Source organism: Cyphomyrmex costatus, unplaced genomic scaffold (assembly GCF_001594065.2).
Source record: "Cyphomyrmex costatus isolate MS0001 unplaced genomic scaffold, Ccosl1.0 scaffold97, whole genome shotgun sequence".
In the NCBI taxonomy this organism is placed as follows: Eukaryota; Metazoa; Arthropoda; class Insecta; order Hymenoptera; family Formicidae; genus Cyphomyrmex; species Cyphomyrmex costatus.
The window spans coordinates 27,307-45,080 of record NW_017280561.1 but is presented as its reverse complement, the minus strand read 5'-3'; the positions used below and the strand labels follow the sequence as shown (position 1 = coordinate 45,080).

General features: G+C 36.8%; 1 protein-coding gene across 1 annotated transcript; it reads right to left on the bottom strand.

The window, feature by feature from the left end:
- Positions 1–9,470: 9,470 nt before the first annotated feature.
- Positions 9,471–16,593, bottom strand: fuss (SKI family transcriptional corepressor fussel). Its single transcript, XM_018550343.1, has 5 exons — positions 16,565–16,593; positions 12,740–12,836; positions 11,797–12,089; positions 10,271–10,872; positions 9,471–9,841 (listed from the first exon to the last, which is right to left on the bottom strand). Exons 1-5 carry the CDS (start codon positions 16,588–16,590, stop codon positions 9,471–9,473), a joined length of 1,389 nt encoding a protein of 462 aa, XP_018405845.1. The 5' UTR covers positions 16,591–16,593.
- Positions 16,594–17,774: the final 1,181 nt, after the last annotated feature.

Below are 17,774 nucleotides of genomic sequence, written 5' to 3'. Positions count from 1 at the left end.
CGGCAAAACTTTCGAGCCGGCCATGCATCGAGACTGACGACTGAATACACCCTGCCCTCGGGGCAATAATTTTTTTTTATTTTTGCAGGGATTCTGAATGTCGTCCGCGCTGCAGATTCCGTGAGTGGCGACCACCAGATCGATAGGAAATTTGCAAAACTAATGCTGGTTGTAATCTTCTGTATAACTTATTTTCAGAGAGCAGTTGGATAATAATATTGCACTATAAATAGATAATGGCTAAGAAAATTCAAAATAATAAAAAGGAACTTATTAAATTATATAAAAAGATCTGTTTGTTAATACATTATATTGCAAAACCTTTACTTGTGTAATCTTTTATGGAAATTAATGTTTATAATTTATTGGTTACATATATTATAAATTGCAATTTTTATTTAAAATTGCATAATTTTACTCAAAGAGCAGTAAAAAATAATATTCCATATAAATAGATATAATTGCCGAAAAAACTTAAAATAAAAAAAATATTAAGTAAAAGATAGATACTGTTTGTAATACAAAAGAATTATAAAAATATTAAATTTCTTACTTTTATGTATACAACTTGCATCGAAAATATTCATATGACATTCCTTAATCGTTCAATATGCGTTACAAGGATATATAAAGTGGGAATTTATACATAAAAGATCTTATAAAGTTCCTTAATTACTAAATTAAATTTTAGTAAACACCATAGGAAAAAAGTAGAAGAGTGCGTGAATATGATCTCGGGGGAAGAAAGCAAGAGAGTGGACGAATGTATGCGAACACAATTGTGAAGTCGAACGGATTGCACATACGTGATGCGCAGAGTTAATACGCAATCGCGTTAGTCGAAATCGCTTCCGGCTGGACGGTCTCGCTCGAGCTTGCGGGCCGCCCCGGTATTATGTCGGGAAATTGATTATACTCTCGATAATGCCGGATTTGTGCCTCGGAAGAGCGTTACGTGTCCGATGGCGCGCACGGCCCAAGAGTTACTCTCTCGCTCCCAATTCTCTGGGTATTATCGACGGTTTTTCCTTTTTTATGCCGATGCCATCGATACTGTCGATGCTGTCGAAATCGATGCGATTTCATGGCGAACTGATTACGAACTTCCGTCCTAATCCATTTGTTCGTATTTGCGATTGAACTGCTTGTTGTAAGCTTCACTTGTAAACTTTTATAGAAATTAATGTTTATAATTTTATTTGTAGATATTATACGTGCAGATCTTTAATGTACAGCCAATATCAAATTGATTTAACCTTCTAAAATCTAAATTTTTATCTTAAATACTGATATATAGAAATTCTGTTAGTTGTATGCGCAATTATCTAAAAAAGCTATTAGTGCGAGAATACTTTTTTCATTTTGTAAATAAATTCTGTAAATAAATTATGTGAGATCAAAAATCAAAAAAAGCTTTTTAACTTATGGAATTATAATTAAAATAATTTATTACGAAAAAAATGTTTTTTAAATTTATATAAGATTCACAACATTTTTTTTATGAAACAACTTTTGTGTAGATGTTTTTCAAGAAGTTCTTTTTCAAATTTTCAAGAAAGAAATCTGTTTCGACTCTAATGTATAGAAATTTGTAACGTGGTTGCAGAATATTGAACAGAAATATTGGCGTTCACCGCGGCGAAACATTATTTGCAGCTTCTCAATTTCGCGTGCGAGGTATAAAACAATTTTCGCGTAAGCTCCTCCATTCAGGTGGCCATACTGTGAACACCGTAACGGCGCTAACGAGTTTCAATCCGGCGAAAAGGGGGCCAAAGGGGTTGTATCAAAACTTTGGTGCTTTTGATTTTTCCACGACAATCACCATAGAAATTATTTTTTCAACTATTTGGCAAGTCTCTTTCAACCATTTGGCTAAATCGTATCGATCTGTCTCCTCTCGCATTGATAAAAAGCGAAATGTTTGCGTTGATCTAATATCGATCGATAGAAATTACTGATAAAATTTCGGCATTATTCGTCAAATGTTTAAAAATATTTTTATCTTAAAACTAAAAAAATATATCAGGGTAAAAGTAATGAATACATCGAAATAACGATTTTATTGAAATATTTAAAAAAGTGAGCTGTAGATATAGATCTAAAAATAATTTTGGACCGTTAAAAATTACGCAGGAATCTCAAATATATTAAACAGTGCTTCAAAAAATTTGACATTTTAGCAATCAATTTGAGTATCCTACACATAATCTTAATAGTCCGACAAAATTATTCTCAGATCTAACTAAATTTGTAGATATTTTAATAAAACTATTTATTTGGTATAGATTGTAGATATAATAAAAGAAGAATGCAATGTAATTTTCTGATTCAGTTTAATTCTCTTGATTCGTTATTTAAAAATATTCAAAAAGAATAAAAAAAATAGGTACATTTGTACATCTTAAAGTACACATGTTCTTTATATTATTTTTCATTTTATACAGAATGAATTTTTTTAAGGATGCAGCATGTTGTCGCCTCAATCGTCTTAATGGCAAGTCAAGCAAAGTTGATCTCAAAAGTTAGAGCGGTATGAAAGTTCAGACGGAAGAGGCGAGAGAAAGAGCGGCTGTGGGATGCGGGGGATGATAGCAGACGGCGGGAGTTGTATTGGATTTGAGGGTCCCGGGGCGGAGCTGGTCCGGACTAATGATTATAATTAAATCAACAGTCGCCGCCCTCGACTTCCATGGAGCAAGCCTCCATTTCGGCCCGTGATGCTGTATTTCTCACCGTCGCGACGCGGTGACATCCCGGTGCAAATAGAATTGAGTAAAAGGTAGCCGGGGTTGGACTTAAACGAAGGGAACAATGAGACGACGTCATAGGATGTTTCGACATCTCTCTCTCTCTCTCTCTCTCTATATATATATATATATCGACAAATTTTGACATTTGACTTTAAATTGTGCGACAATTCGAAGTATTGTATATTAATGTATAAACTATCTTTTAGTAAAAAGAATTCCTGTTGTTTATTAAATAATTATTTATTTTACATTGTTCAAAATGTGAAATGGAGATAAAATATCGATTACAAATTGAGATTTATGATGTTACTCATAGTCATATGTTATACTTAAAATCGTCTTGAGATATTACGAACCAAGAGAGTCGTATTAGCATTATAAGACGGTTTTAAAATAAGAACCAATTATGAATATCGTTCTCAGTAATCTGTATAAAAATTAATGAAAAGTGTTATTGCATTGATGTTCTATTTGTGAATAATATTGTATTTAGGAATAATCCCTTTGATGAATCAGCGATATACGAGCATTTGAGCGGTAAAATAATTCCCCCGAACGAAATGTTACCAGGTTAAGCTGTTTCTAAGACGTAGATACATGTCATAATGTGTATATGGTAGTCGATTTAATCACAGTGTCCCGGAGGGCCGAAGATATAAGGTCAAAACTTGACATTTCCATGCAGAGGGAGTAACTTTAGCTGTGCTCACTGGCTCTTAAAAATGCCAGCTAGGTTCTTTAATTAATACAGACAATGTAAAAGCATAAATGTCAAATGATCGTCGTAAATTAGGTCACCGTTATAAAAATTTCTAACGTAACATACAACTGATAAATGAGAGAAAACATAATCTTTTAAAATTTAAAAAAAAATTAAAATTAAAATTAATAGGAGAAAAAGAGTGCGACTAAAATTATTTGGCACCTGAATAATTAAAATATGTAATTAAAATAATTAAAATACATTAATAAGTAAAACATTAGAGAAATGATGTACAATATATATATATACATATATATATATATATATAGAAGGAAGATTTAATAAATAAAATTTTTATATATTATATTTTTCTCGAATTCTTGAAACTTATTTAGCTTATAATTAAAATATTTTATTTGTGAAGTAAGCTTTTGGAGAAAGATTTCAGCAATTAAGAATATATTTTATTATATTTGCTACTCTTTTAGAAAAGATAGTTGCACATGAAATTGCGGAAAGGAAAATCAGGAAAGAAGTAACGTATCTCTTTCAGAATTTAATGGCCCTCCAGACGGTCGAGGCGCAATTAAAAGTTGCGGTCGAAACTAACTAAACCAGCCGTAGTTTGATTTAAACGTTTCCGACCCCCGTTACGCTTCTACGTGACGTTGCTTAATTGCATTTAAATGGATGGCGGAGGAGATTTCGCGAGGTTCCATCTTCGTTACTTTCGAAACCCGGAAAGCTCGACCGAAGGGAATTCACGGCGCGATTTGGACTTTCAGTAATCACGATCGAGCAAAACATCTTAATTGATCGGCGACGATTTACTCTTGTCTCCAAAACGGGACTGCGGTTAAAATTACAGTAAAGAAGTTTCTGCACTGTAATGAACATAGATATACAAAGTGTCTGTATACATATACATATATATATCTCAACCGTTAACTAAGAAAATATTGTTTTTAAAAGTAAATATATCTACATGATTGTCAAATAAATATCGAAGTCTTTCATTCAATTCAATTTTAGAAATACAAAACGACCCTTTAATTAATGTCAAACAAATCTTGATTTAATAAAAATTACGTTTAGTGTATAACGATCAATATATTTAACTGGATTTATCTTATAAAGAGTTAACTGAATGTTTGAAGTTTAAAGGTTTTTTTATCGTTACGACTATAACGGATAAATTTTTCATTAAGACTTCAATTTACTGTAGAAAAGCACAATAAATGCGCACTATTGTACAAAAATTCGAGACATAGGATCAAGTTGATTTCGAGTATTGAAGCTTTGAAGTTGGTATTTTTATAATTAACGATAGCTCGGATATCTCATTGTGTTTCGGCAACAAGGTTCTCCGAATTTACAGTTCTGAAAGAAGAAGGGACAGCTTTGCTAAACTCGCACACATATCAGTGAGAGATTCACAGATGTTGCGAAAATGAAAATATCGTTCTTCTCGTTTCTCTCTCTTTCTCTCTCTCTCTTTCTCACACACACATACACACAAAACATACACACACACAGTCTAGCCAGCGAAGCGAGAAATAACTGCAAATAACGTTCGGGGATTACTCAGTTACCGCGATACACTTGTACTCCGGTACTCTGGGTCCTTCCATCGTGGCCCGTGATGCAGTAACTAGGTTTCCACTTCCTATCTGATGTACAGAGAGAGAGAGAGAGAGAGAGAGAGAGAGAGAGAGAGAGGGAGAGAGAGAGAGAGAATTGCCTGCACCTTTGTGACAAATATCTCTCGTGTATGTACACACTTCTCAGTATGGTAAGGCAGAGAGAGAGAGGGGGGGGGAGAGAGAGAGAGAGAGAGAGAGAGAGATTCCGGACAAAATACGTCCCACTCGACACGTTCACTGACAAGGGGAATTGAAAAGCTGTCTGGCAATCCGGACGGCTTATCCCGGTCCATCCTCGTCGTCTCTTCTGCTCTTTCTCTCTCTTCTCCCGCGCGGGCTCTGCTCCATTCCTCCCAGCAACCACTCGTTCAAGGGAGAACGACCCTTTCGTTGGTCTCGTTTTGGTCTCTCTCTTGAACGTACACGGCGGCCGATTAACGTCTTCGAGTGCCGATAAACTACACTAGGGCCACTTCGCTAGTTATATTTTTTTTAGACGGATGGGAGATACGTTAATCGGTTATTCCGCTTGAGAGTAGTCCGGCATTAACCCTTTAAATCTAGCAGTTTCAAATGAAAAGTGCGAGAGGGTTTTTAATTGAAGGATTTATGCGCAAAACAAACAGCCGAGGAAACAAAAAAAAAAATGATCCAGAGAAGATTCGCTTTCTAACTTTTTCTAGAGCTTTTCATAATTTGATAGGAATTCTTCCTATTATTATAGGAATTCTAATTTTTCCTTTTATTTTCAACATTTAAACACCTCTTCGATATGGCATACCTGACTTATTTCTTCAATAATTTTTTATTATTAAAAATATATGCATTTACTTGATAGATCAATGATTTTATAATATTTAATTTCTATTAAAAGAATTGTTTACAATGTATGTTTTTATGAAAGTTTTATAAGTAATCAAACTGAATTGAATATGCCATAACACTCAAATGTATTGTTCCCGTAGTGTGGCGTTTAGATTTGTATCATTTTTGTTATTTTTTAAAAATTGAAATAACTTAAACTAAAGGAAACAATTTTAAATCATAGGAAAGAATCCTTGAGATAAATTCTCCATTGAATTGTTCGACTCAAGCTGTGGAGAGAGCATTAACCGCATTAACGTAGCGATTAATAGCAGATAATGAGAATTTCAACCAGCTTGAATTAACGTCTCTATTACAAAGGAATTATAATTCGTGACTTCCAATTATTCGCACATATTTTCCATTTTCCTTTCGATATAATATTATACGCGTATAATCATTACGCGCATATTTATGCCAGGGCAAAGCACCGACGCGGCAATTAACATCGAGGTCGTCGGTGGAATTTTCGACGGTGCTTGGGTTAATTATTCCGCGGCAATTTAGCCGGTAACGAGCCGGCGCGCGGCGGCGGCAGCAGCAGCAATTGGGTGCCTGGTAGAATTATTGTAGCAACGTGCCCGCCCCGACCATTTACATCGTAGTAGCAACGTAATACTACTCGAATCCGTCCCTAGAATTTGCTCTGCGGTCTGACTGCTCATGTGGCGGCAGTGGTGAGTGACCCTCGTCATCATCAATCGCGATAATTATTGTGTCGGTAAATACCCCCTCCGCGTACGAACGTAAACGCGCGGGACGACCGTGCGCGCAGTTTGAACGCACTTACGAAACCGACATGCGACACGATTAAACGTGCGCTTTCGGTATGTACGCATATACGTAGACGTCATGGGTTTTCAGTGAACGTTGCCAATGCAGTAATGATGATGCCGCAACATCAAAGAAGGATTAAGGAAGTGAATCCGCAGTCGTCAAAGGCAGCTTATTTAGACCGGACGGTTGTCTGATGTGACAGATCAGTCATATGGGTGTACTGCAAAGTTTGCTTTGATATTAAACTCCTCGATAAGCATGATATCGATATTTTCTCTTGGAAAAAATTTAATTAGAAGATACCGCTCTAACACGACTATTTAATATGTTACGTGATAATGAAATCTCACATGTAAAAGCCAGCTTCAAATTCATGCGTAGAATAAAGTTCTGTTAGTTAATTATTGGATCACTGCAGTTTATATTTAACCTTTACACACGATGACTTTCCGGTCCTTTACTACACGAAGAGAACATTCATAGAACACATAAAAGTTAGCAAAATATTAAAGTAATTTTATTTCGATTCTTAACGTTAATAAACAAAGTTTGTAAGTAAAAATTGTGACTTTTATGACATCCAAATAAAGTTATTTTAATTTTATTTTGACTTGTGTGTTTCCTGGACTGTATTTTGCTGAAATATCTAAAAATTTTTAACTACTTACGGATCTAAGAATAATTTTGTTGAATTATTAAAATAATTATATGGAACGTTAATTGTTGATAACAATTTTGAAAAAGATTTCAACATTCTAGCAACTAGATTTTACATAATTATATTTAAAGATTATTTTTTAAAGCTAGAGCTATTAAACTATCTTTGCATGTAAGAAATAAAGCATTGTTTAACTTTTTGCTGTTTAAATTTCAGCTAAGAAGAAACCGATTTCAGAACACTCAAGTGACAGGATATGCAAGGAACCAGCTAGGTTTCTAACCGGCTATGGCCTAAATACTTCATTTCATGTGTACGACAAGCGATTTCTCGAGGGGTAGATTCGATTAAAGCGAGCGTCGAATACGACGTTAATTCGATTAACTTTGCGGCGGCAATTTGTTTGCTGTTGGGTGTCGCATTGCGGGAAAATATTTCGCTGGCCGTTTACAGGGGAGACATCGCATGGTCACGCATTACGCGGGGGTGTGGAGCTACTTTCCTTACAATGCAAACATACTCCGTTATTAAACCGCGTAGACGTGAGCCTTTATTCACTCACCAACGAGTGAGTAAGAGTCACGATGTAATAAATTGCTTTTCGGGATAAGAATCGACGGTTATGTTATGCAGCCATACTGCTAACGATAACGTGAATCCCCTCAAGAAGATAGAACAAAATTTAAATAACGTTATTTATGTAAGTTATTTGCACACATGAATAAATATAATAATTTTTTCTTTTAAATATATTACATATTTTTAAACGTGTTAAATTTAATGTTTTCCCTAGAAAATTAATTTAGACGTTGTTTCTATATCAAATTTCCTATAAGATATCTCTCTCTCTTTCTTTAACTTTAATTTTTTTATTTATAATGTCAAGATATTTTTTAAATCCTCCGATCAACGCATGTATTAAACATTTCTACATCTTATTAAATAAAAACATTTAAATTTTTTTATATATAGCTGACAATTGTATTTGTATGTAAGTACCAAAACACTCGCGCGCTTTGACCTAAAATGCAGGCATTCTTCTTTTCTATTTATATTTAAATAACATTTCTCGGTTTATTCGATTTAATATTGTTAATCAATTTGAAGTGGATTATTGTGATCGGTGTGAACTCAAAGATGGTTGTTTAAGAAATAATAGCGTGTCGGTAAACGGCCACGTGTTGGTTGGTCGAAACGCACGTGCGATCACTCGCAGCGGCGCGACCGTTATCAGTCTGCCGATCTCAAACACTCAACGATAAGCGGCGATACCGCCACAACTGGAAACATGTCCGTAGCGAATCCTCCCTGTTGTCATACGAGAACGTAATCGCATGCGACAAACACAATCACGCCGTTATAACGCTAGTGTGCCGAGTCGTGCACGCGACCGTTGCACGCGACGGTGATGATGCACCGGCTTTCTCGAGAGGCAATCGTGACGAGAAGTGCATCGTGCTCTTCTTCGTGATCGTTGTACAAGTATATACAGAATACGAGGTTCTCTCTCCGATCTTTATCCGGTTTATTTGACTAATCTTTCGTTCTTAATTCTCACGTATACTTTTTTTATACATTGCGACATCTTTAGGAAATTTGTAAGGTCATGTATCAGAAAAAATGTGTATAAATGTAACAACTGCACTGAAAAAATTTGGTACTTTTTTTCAGTGAATTATTTAGTATTTCAAAGAAAAAAAATGCGCAGGATATGAATACTTCAATTGTGTGTATTAAGGGTTAAAAAGTATTTTTTGCGCGCGCATGGGCGTGATCAGTCACGATTCGTTTTAACGTTATTTGAATGTTATGATTAGAGATTTTCTAACAGTCTGGCCATATGATGACAAATGTTTGTTTGGCTCGTTATTTTTGTTAATTTCGGCAAGTTAGAACGTTAGAGTAGACAATACAAATTAGAATGATATAATATACATAAAAAGAGACGATTACATATCCATCTTTTTCATTTTTGTTTTGACAAATTATAGTTCTATTATAGTTCCTAATCGTGACCTATTATTCTGTTTAGAAAGTGTTTTTATCTACAGTCTACAAATCTGTCGACGATCTCAACTTCTCGATAAATCTCGCGATAATCTTCCTAAGCTAGAACTCACCGTTTCTCGAGGAGGACTCCAGCACTGCGGCGACGTACTTCGTCCGCTATGGCTGCTCATTGCAGAATTCGAGGCCGAATGAAGATTCTGAAGACTCGCGTTGAGTGGTGTCACCGGGTCGTCCTCCGTTGTCTCGATGTCCACCTCGTCATCGGAATTGTCCTCCTTTTGACTAGCATCCGTTGGTCGCTCCGAGATCGCCGATTCGACGATGGGTGGCCCACGAATCACCGGACGGAACGCGGATTGATGCAAAGGTGGATTGACGGTAGGAATCAACGGTTCCGTGGGGCTGGAACCACTTATAGGTGGCGGCAGCGGTCCTAGAAACCCCATCAATATGCGATTGCTGCCTAATTAAGGTTGAATCAATCCTCACTCGAGTTTAATTGCTCAGAAACAGTGATCGTAAATGAGGAATAAATACTTTATTTTGATTTTTTATGACAATAGTTTTCACTTTTACGTTAGCATGGAAAACGTGATTAATAATTTCATGTCTGATGGCCATTCTTTTGCCAATTTAACAAATAAATACTTTATTTTAATGAATAAATAAACTTATTAACATGATAAAAAATATAACAGTATTATAAATGCTTATAATAAGCCAGAAAAATAAGGATTGATAAAGATCACTTAGATACTTCTGATTTTTAATTTGATAATTTTTTAAAAATGGATTCAAGTTTCCACACACGTTATCCTTCAATTGCTTAGAGATTATTCTTTATTTATAAATCTCAACTTACCGGGGAACAGAACAGGACTCCGCTTGGCCAACCAAGGCAGGGCGTAGGACGGAAATGCGAATGGACTGGGCGTCTTGGCCGCGGCGACCGCCGCCGCCTGCTGATGATGCCATACGTAGTCCATGACGAGACTGCGGGATAGCGGCAGGGGTAGTTCCGGGAATGGCGGTACACGGGGATGCGCCGGTGTCGGCACCAGGGTGGAAATCTGCGCGCTACCTGTCGGCGACGATCTGGGCTGCTTCGCTGGACTCGGCGATTCTCGAGAGCCGTTTGAATTGCCTAATAAGCGTTTCCTGGTGCCGCCATTAAACATTGCCTTGACATCCTCCCAGGCATGCACGATTTCATCCGGTGGACTACCGGACAGCTTCATGTGCCGACGCCACGAGTTGAAATTCGCCGCGTCCGGCTGTACGTACTTATCCGACGGGCCCATACGGTGCGAGTGAAAGATAAATTTATTAGGCGAGAAAAACAGGCCGCAGTACGCACATTTGATGCATTTTGCGCGCGAGCTATTGTAACGGGCGGGCAGGAAGGCCCCGCGGCAACCCCAAGCACACTCGTGATGTACGGAGAACGCGAAGTCTTCAGGTAATCTGCAAAGCGTATCGTACATGCGAATATTCATACAAAAATGGAGAAACAAAATAAATTTCAAACTACAAGAAGAATCAATAATCTTCAATCTGAAACTTGAGCCAGCGGCACACGATGCTTGTTTTCTTGCTGAATTGCTGCTGGATCAGATTCTTGCCATCGGATTGGTTACGATACTGGCACTGTCAGCACCGCAGCCAATCCGATGGCAAGATTCTAATCCAGCTAGTAATCCAGCAGGAAAACAAGGATCGTGTGCCGCTGGCTTAAATCTTTCGTCGACAATATGGCCGAACTTTCATCTTTTATCCTCATGAGTTTTCCAATTTCAGGTCAGATTTTTATAAAGAATGATATTTGGCTCTTTTGTTTTTATCCAGATATTAAACTTATTATAAATAAATCTTGTTGATGAACAAAATTGTCAGAACTCCACACTAAGAAATTAATCTTTAGTGGGATTAATTGAAATTGATTGAAAATAGACGAATCGAAATTTTCTCATTAACTCTACTAGAATTCCAGTTGAGATAACCAGAATTTTAATTATACCTAATCAGAATCAATAATAAAAAAATAACAACGGGCTAATAAAAATCTTTTTGTTGTCGTCTAAGTGTTCAAGTTTGTACATTTAATTGATCAATAAGAATTTTGTATCGCACCGACGATAGCGAAAAGATTCTCATTAGCTCTTTGTTATACTTTTATTATTGAATTTTTCGAGAGTTTATTTTTTACTTTTTTTTAAATAATCTGAATCTTCTGATTCGTCCATTTCCAACCAGACATTCTTCTCAGGGTGTATCAACTTGTTTTTGTGAACTAAAATGAAAGCTGTTCAGCAATATATTTCCTCTTGATAGAAGCATGGTGTTTGTGAAAATTTTGCAAACTTTACAAGAATCGCAGATTGCCTCTACCTGGGCGGTGCGTTGTCACCGAGAAAGGACTTGCAGAGACGTTCCGCTTCCCTGCGAGTAATCATGCCGCATCTACGCGAGGACACCGGCATTGCGCCGGCACGACGAAGTATCTCCAGTTGAACTGGCGTGCACTGCACGCAGGTGATGCCTAACGCTACTCGGCGATTGTGAATCTCGTTGTAGCTGAATTGCTTCAGTAAGGTATTGCTGATTTGTGCCAGGCACAGCCGTTCCTGTCCCTCGATTACCAGCGACACGATGTGGATCCCGTAAAGCGACACGGTACCCACCTGCAACTCCTATCGGTATTTAGATGTACTAGGATGCCCTCAGATTTGGGCGCATCGCGGGTCGTTTCATTCTTCTGTTGCACTTTGATCTTTTATCTGTTTACCGTGACTGCTGTGACTCTAGCAATTTATGAAATTATTCTAATGATTACAGTCAACTTAATGTCTTTAATAAACATCGCATAATATTAGATTTGATCAGTCATGAGAAGTATATAAAAAATACATGAGTTATACAAATAATTGTTAATTAAGTTCGAACATGCAAATTTTTAAATAAGGAAAGTAGTTAATAATACGAGTTAGTTAAGGAGAATAAAACAATAAGATTTATTAGTATGTTGTTATATATAAAATCAATAATAATAAATTAATACGATACGCAAATAGAATTACTTGTTAAGAGTAACGAATTATACATTACAATAATAAATAATATTTAAAAAAACCTTTGAATTAGAATTGTTTTATTTGTATAAACTAACTTGTATTATATCAAATTTTAATATAACATTTCTTTTAAATTTATCTTTTACTCCTCCCTCGCGCGCGAGCAATCGTTCTGTGTTGGCCCAGATTTATACGTATATCATTTTATGAAATTTTAATCCATTAATTCCAAGACTTGCATTCTCGTATCTCTGTGTTACCTGATTTTGTTTCGGATGCGATTGCGGTTGCGGCGACTGCGCCGATTTTTGTGAAGAAGTCAGCGGCGGCATCGAGAGCACCGCCGGCCCATCCATTCTGGAAGAGAGATTTTTATTGGATTAAGAGCATCAGGAAAGGCAAATATCCAATGTAATTTCATTTGTAACAATATTCAGATCACATATTAGGTGAAAACTAAAAGTTGGACTATTAACAACGTTTGTAGATTGGGATTAGAAATCCGCATATTAACAATGCAATATATATATATTGATATAGACTTATTATAAACAATAATTAATACTATAAAAAAACACTAATAAATTATATTAAGCGTACATCTAAAAATGGCATTTTAATCAAAATGTACAATAACGTATTTGCAAAAATATGATATTTACTTAATTAAAATTTGTGAACGGAAAGCCATTTCAGTTTCTGACGAGTAATACCATCCAAATAGATCTGCACCTTGCACGTTTATAATTCCTATTCTTCTTCTACTTCATTTAAAACTGTAGTTTCTATTGATGTTTCTATAATTGTTCGAAAAATTGTAATTGTTTTAACAATGTTTTGAGAATTGCGTGTAATTTTGCGCCGGCTATATTGGGTTATACGGGCCTATTCGATCTAATGGAAAATGCATCGCCGATGCGACGCGACAATAATTTGCCTCTCAGCGTGGTTTTTATCATCATCGACGAGATTGATTATAATCTCTGATATTTTACGGTCGCGCTCGTGCGCTCGTGTCCGATAATAAATTCCGCGTTTTCCACTTGTACAAGGGGAATAAAAAAAACATCCTCCTCCGCTCTTTCGCCTCCTCCACCCTCGTTGTAATTATATTTATTACACTTTATCGATCAACGCTCTTTCTCCCTCTGAATGTGCCGCCGCGTCCGGCGGTGCATTCAGCTCAATTAAATCGGGCCCTCCTCGTTTTTGCTCTGTCCCGATCGACTGCCATGCGATTGCCGGCCAATTAAATCGCGAACAGTAACGCGACTTTTCATAACGTAAGCGGCAACGAGCGTTGCTCTCAGACCGCCATTTATATACGATCTTTTTTATTTTTTTTTGCAAAAGGATGGAGGTTGAAGCTTTTCGATAATAATTTCATAAAAGCGGATATGAAAACTGAAGGTTGGATTATAAACGACGTTTGCAAACTAGGACTATAGCCTCACAAAATCACCTTTTCGCTTATTTTATACAGAATATTCAGCTTTTATGTAAAAATAATTTAAAAAACGCAATGTTTGAAAAGTCACAAAATATATTACATAATTGAAATAACTGACTGCTAGATTGATTATTTATTAGTAAAAAATTTTCAATTGACGCGAAATATGTTAATAATTATCTATTTTTTTCAACTCCTCAAATAAGTTAAAAAATATAGATAAATTATTAACATATTTTGTCTATTGAAGACTTAATTGATAATAATCTATAGAACATGTCAATTATTTCAGTAATATATTTTAAATACTTTCTCAAACGTTGCATTTTTTTATTGTCTTTGATATATATACATATTTTATTTTATTTATATATACATATACCTATACACACATATCTATATGTGTACGTATACTATATATGTATATACTTGATTTGATCTGTTCTGTGAACCTCACATTGAAGACGAATTAATCGGCAGCGAAAGTGCGATCGTGTTTATTTCGTAGATTCGGAAAACACGCGTGCCGATTAAAAGGTGTGATTAAGTTGTTCTTGTCACCATCGTCATCGTTGTCGTCGTCGTTGTCGCTCGAAGAGCCCTCCTTAATTATCAGGCGGTGATTAAGCGAATCCAAAGACCCGCTGAAATTAAACTCGCGCGGTCAAAGCGCTGGTCGCCGTATTCTCTCCTTCTCTCTCACTCTCTTTTTCTCTTTCTGTTTCTCGAAAATTTACGGAACAGAATTAAAGACGATTAAATCCAGTTTCTCTCTCGCTTAACCTTCTTTCCGGCTTCTTTCCGTAATCGGTAATTGGTTGATTCGTTAATCGCGCCGAGGACAATGATGCCCCTGATCTCTTGATTCAATCCTTTGAAAAAAATAATTCAAAGCATCAAGACAATTTCTCTTTTTTCAATTACAAAGATTTAATTTTAAGGATAAAAGTCTGAAGCATTAATCGAATATACATTTAATTGGAATTGCATCGAAGGTGCTTCGTGTAATGTATAATATAACATTTGAGTAATTTATTTTTAATATTAGAGCGGACAATTATATAATTTTTTAAACCTATTGTTAAACAAAAACCTGTAATTTGAAAGAATTTGCGTAATATTTTTATATATTATAATAATTTAGAAGAATGCGTAATCTTTTTAATCAATGATGAATGCCATATTCACGACAGGAAAATCGGAAATTCATGAGAAAATAACTTCGGAGTGGCAAACTGTCAATCGACATGTTCTTGTAATTTTTCGACGAGTCAATGCAACAAGGAATTGCGGAGAATTTGCAAAGAGAGGAGTACAAGCGAGAAGCCTTCCTCAAAGAGAACGAATCGCTGGATTTCACCGAGAAGACTTCCTTTGCAAGGACCGTCGGATAAGGAAGGAAAAAAAATGGATGCTAAAGGCGAAAATGAGAGTCGGCTCTACGAATCGAGTTCTTTATCCTCTTAACGGGGGACGGCAAAGCAGAGGCTGAAAAATTTCAAGTGCTAGTAATAAGTGACTGGAGATTTCCCCGCTGTTAGTTTAACATGCGACAAAGGTTTCCGGGAGTGTTTTCGAAAGAATAAATTTTTAATAGAGTAAAATATAATGAAAGAGAAAAAAGTTTTCACTTTTCTAATGACAGCTTTATGATAAACTTATCCTCAAATAAATAAAGAATTTATAGAAATAACTATTGAAAAATTTAAAATTTTGCTATACAGATCTGAAAGTACAATAACTTTGGTGAGACTATTAAAATAATTATTGTACGTTAGAGAAATTAAAAAATAATTAATGTTTAAAATTTCCAATAAAATTATTTTTAAATGTATTCAACAAAATTTTAAATTTTTCAAAAGGATTGTTTTTTCCAGATTACAATATACAAAAAACTGATGTAGATAGAGATAGATATAAACATACGTAAATAAGTACATGATATATAAAAGTCATTTATTTTATATGTTTGTTAATTAAACGATTTTGAATAAACCCTTTGAAAAGAACTTACGACGTAAAAATATTTGGAAAGCATGTGCACGTTGAATGACACATACTCTAAATTATTACAAAAATAATTTCTGACACAAGAAGATTTTTCCAAAAATTGAGACAATGGAAGGGAATACGGACGCATGATAAATAAATCACCGCTACGGTCTCGGCATACCTCTACCAAATAACGTAATATGAAATTCGGACTGTTGTCATGCGGTAATACAGTTATACACAATTGAGTTAATAACGCAATGCACATAAGACAACAGAGACGCGTCGCGGAGAAAGAGGTGGGCGAAAGAGTCGGGAAGGTAGTTCGGGGGTCGAGGGATGCATCGTGGAACAGGTACGCCGATTAGGAGGAGAGATCAAAACGGTCCATGTCGACGAGGAGAGGAGCGAACGGGGTACGGGGTCGGGGCCAACCCCCGGTGTTGATTTTAATTGAAAACGCCTCCGCGGAGGAGGTAGCGTGTGTATGTATATATACGTGTACATGTCGCTACATGCACACCAACACACAGATACCGATGCAACCCCCGACAACCGGAGGCAGCGCGAGAGCGCCAGCGCCCCCGGCAAACGTCCCCGGGGAGCCGTGGTACGAGGGGGTAATTCAATTTGACACCCCCACCCACGCTTAAACAAGGCAGCACCCATCCGAGCGTCCCCCTCTCTCCCCCCCTCCCTCCCTTCCCTCTCCTTCTCTGTGTTCCTCTCCTCGTCGCTCCTGTCTCTCTCGCTCTCTCATCTTCCTGCTTCTCCACCACCTTCTCCTCGTCCTCCTCCGCCGTTTCCTCTCTTCGTATCCCCCCCCCCCCCCCGGTAGTCGCGAGTTTCCCCGTTTCCATTCCTCGTTCCCTTTGCCGCCCGCGCGCTTCGACGAGCCTCGCGGATTCCGTTGGTTAGCGGTCGGATGGATCGGACTCGAATCGACCGCATTAATTACTCGCTACTTACAATTATAGTGCAGGCCGAACGAATCGGCCGATCGTCGCAACGATCGCGAAATACTCACTAGTCAACTTAGCAGAAACTCTAACAGACATTCTGAGAGCAGCTCATTATCTAATGGTAATTACTTACATAGTTTTATGTTTAATAATTTCTCGCATTAATAAAACATATGTATATTCTATTCATCCAAAGATTTTAATTTCGTAAGCAGAATTTCTGTATAGACGAAAAGATAAATAAAGTAACATCCACAGACTTTGATGTCGATGACAGTTTAAATATCGTCTCTCTTTCTCTCTCTCTCTCTCAACTGCATTTTAATTTGTAATTTAATTAAATTTAATAATTAAGTTTATTAAGTTGTGTCAAAAAACATCATGATTCTGATATCGTTATCCAGATATTAGGAAGTGTTTTGTTGTAGCTCTTTGATTAATTTCAGCTGTGATCCAGATATTCAGAAGTTTTGTCGTAATTCTTCGATTAATCTCAACTGTGCTGTAGCTGCAGTTCAACGGCGGCTAATCTAATTAACTTTAATAATTAAATTAATTGTCGCGATACCGTATAATCTCGATGTCGTCGTAATTATCGAGATGCGATCGTTCAGAAATGTCACTGCGAGGACTTAGAGACGTCGGAAATTGTACGCGCGAGATAGATGAACGAGGACGAAGAAGTCACGACGACGCTCTCCGGATTACGTACCCGCGGGCTCGCGGATTATTTAAATGCAAACACAATGTTGTACCGGGGCGCATTGTTCCCCTCTCGGTTATTTTACAATTCAATCTGCGATCCCGGGACTCCGCCGACGCGGCGCGGCCGGGGAGGCGACGGGAGCTCGCTCGCTCGGTCGTTCGTTCATTGTAACATTGTTAAATCTC

Bases quoted from the DNA above. Each gene is read 5' to 3' on its own strand.
- fuss (XM_018550343.1), bottom strand. From the start codon at position 16,590: ATGGGTGCTGCCTTGTTTAAGCGTGG. The intron at 10,873-11,796 runs GTAGAGGCAATC...TACGCTTTGCAG, and splicing joins GGTGACAACGCACCGCCCAG to ATTACCTGAAGACTTCGCGT. The intron at 9,842-10,270 runs GTAAGTTGAGAT...TGGGGTTTCTAG, and splicing joins GAGTCCTGTTCTGTTCCCCG to GACCGCTGCCGCCACCTATA.